Source organism: Beauveria bassiana (assembly GCF_000280675.1).
Source record: "Beauveria bassiana ARSEF 2860 unplaced genomic scaffold BBA_S00055, whole genome shotgun sequence".
In the NCBI taxonomy this organism is placed as follows: Eukaryota; Fungi; Ascomycota; class Sordariomycetes; order Hypocreales; family Cordycipitaceae; genus Beauveria; species Beauveria bassiana.
In genome coordinates this window covers 24,205-26,661 of record NW_007930890.1, presented here as the reverse complement: position 1 = coordinate 26,661, position 2,457 = coordinate 24,205, and the positions used below count along the sequence as shown (strand labels likewise).

Genomic DNA, 2,457 nt, shown 5'->3' with positions numbered 1-2,457 from the left:
AGAGAGAGAGAGAGAGAGAGAGAGAGAGAGAGAGATAAAAGATCAGACGAGAAGGACGCTTGATTAGTCGAGTGGATCACCGTGGTTGCGCTGCTGAAGGAGCAGATTGCGGGTGACGGTGGCTGTAAGCGGTTACTAACGATAGGGATCAAAGATGGCGACAGCGATAGACGGAATGGCTTTTAATATACAAATTCAACGTTGACCTACATCTACCTGCAATGCTGCAATGCTGCAGCCATTGAGGAGTACCCCGCAAAGCGACTTGCTCCCGACCTGCCAACTAGTGTCCGAAAGTGCGGCCGGATCTTGTATCGGCAAGCAAGCCAGAGGTAGCGGAACGCACCTATTCTCTTCTAGTCCGGGGGGGTGAATCGAAACTAGGACGCCCTGTGCCCAATCAGAACCTGTATATTATATAGCACTTGGTAGGACGACTTTACCCGCCACTAGCACTCACTCTTGGGCTTTATTTTTTTTATGGTTTTGTCTTGGTTGCGGGGAGGGATCATCATGTACAGAAGTTTAGTGGCCATTTCGGCTACGAATTCGGTAAACGGTCTAAAAGGGCCTTGTTCGTTTAGTTTTCGAGTAGTCGTAGACATCGTTGTGATGTGCAGCTCATAGTACGTATAGGTCATATATTTTGGAGTTATCATGCATATTCCCCGGACCATGGTCAATTTTCTGCCACCTTTCCATGCCGGCCCGGCCGATGCTTTGTGGGGTAATTGGGGGCAGGCAGACTAGATATACTCCCAGACAAATACATGTTCAGACGATGAATTGGCTGATCCAAGGCGGTGGTTGAACGCTCTTCTGACGGTGAATTGTAATTCGCCGAATTGAGGAATTCGCGTCAGTTTCGAGTCGATTTTGCGCAGCGCTAGTTTTCTGCATTTGCAAGTAGTCACCATCACCATCACCATCATTTATACTGTTGCTTTTTTTTTTTCTGCGCAGAAAGCCAGGTCCGCAAGTGCATTTATTGGCAGACACCACGCCCGAGCCAGTGTATAGATGGACCCAGATCACTTGTGCAATGTGCAAGTCAACTTGTGCAAATCCCTGGATTCCGCGGACAATATTCAATCATGGCCGAGATTTGTGGGATAAATCATTTGAAAAAAAAAAAAAATGAATGCAGCACGCCTCGCATGCGGGCTTTCACGAGCCGATATAGATGCCGAGTGGCTTTTATGGGGGCTAAACCGGGAATAGAGCTGCAGGCGACATGGGATATAATGAATAAGTAACGCCTCGTATTATTTTCGGGAAAGGGTACTTTGATTAACTTTTTGAATTTCCCATGTTCATAGTTGGAACGGATCACTAGGAGAAGCAAGATGAAGCTCTAGAGCATGCTTAGTCTAAGACTGACACCTTGCAGCTTCAACGCGGCGAATACTCTCATTATACACATCTCATAGTGAGTAGCAAGTGTAACGCAGCCTTGATTGACTGTGACAATGTACGCGCAGCCCGATGGCCTTGACACACGCAGCATTGGCCAATCCCAGTAGGTATGCTAGGCCATGTTGTTCATGCATGATCCCGCATCCACGCCAATTACAATTCTCTTCCAACATGTTAGCCCGCAAATCCGTCCTATTCCAGATTATTCACCAGTAGCTTGGCAAGCTGTTCAACGCCCTCGCGCGTCGTCGTCTGGCTCGCCATCAGATAAATCACATTACCCAGCACACGCGAGTGAATGTTCCAGGGCCCGTTACTGCCCCCCGCCTCGCCCTGCGCCAGAGCGTCGCGCAGTCCGAGAGCAGCGTTGCTGCTGTACCCCGTCCCGGCCTCGTCCTTGAGATGCACGGCAAGCACGCTGCCGAGCGCCCAGACACCGGCAACGCGGGTCCTCATGCGCGAGAGGCTCTCGACCAGATCCAAAGGCCAGACGGACCACACTTCATTGCCGCCACGGCCCCGAGTCTTGTTGGCCAGCGACGGCAGCGCCGCTGCAGAGGCTGACTGCTGCGAGGTCTTTACCCAGCCCTGACTCTTGGCCCAGTCCCAGTCGCCGCGCTTGTCCATCCGCTGCATGGCCTTGAGAGACTCGATGCCGACCTGGCATCCAATAGGGTGGGCCGTGTAGCTGTGGCCGTGCAAGAGGGCATCGACCTTTTCCTGGCTTCGAAAGACGTCAAACAAGTCTTCCGAGGCCATTGTAGTGCTCAGCGGTAAGAGGCCACCGGTCAGCAGCTTGGCGTTGACGGAAACATCCGGCTCGACACCGAGAAACGTCGAGGGCGTGAAGCGGCCGAGTCGGTAGAGGCCGGTAAAGACTTCGTCAAAGAGAATGGGAAGGCCGCTCCATTGCTTGCTGGCTTCGGTACGTGGGCTCATCACACCCTGCTCGTCGGTAAAGAGATGGGGTGAGTTTCGAATCACCTTGACCAAAGTCCTCTGAAAGAGGGGATCGCTAATGCGCCTTTTGTTAGTCTTTTT

At 51.9% G+C, this 2,457-nt stretch overlaps 1 protein-coding gene across 1 annotated transcript in view; it reads right to left on the bottom strand.

The window, feature by feature from the left end:
• Nucleotides 1-1,608: 1,608 nt before the first annotated feature.
• The window catches only part of BBA_09473 (dethiobiotin synthetase), a gene marked incomplete at both ends in the record, with an annotated part of 2,823 nt that continues 1,974 nt past the window's right edge, over nucleotides 1,609-2,457 (bottom strand). The window contains one exon of the mRNA XM_008604570.1: nucleotides 1,609-2,431. Coding sequence (XP_008602792.1) covers nucleotides 1,609-2,431 — 823 coding nt within the window. The remainder of the gene's footprint in view (nucleotides 2,432-2,457) is intronic.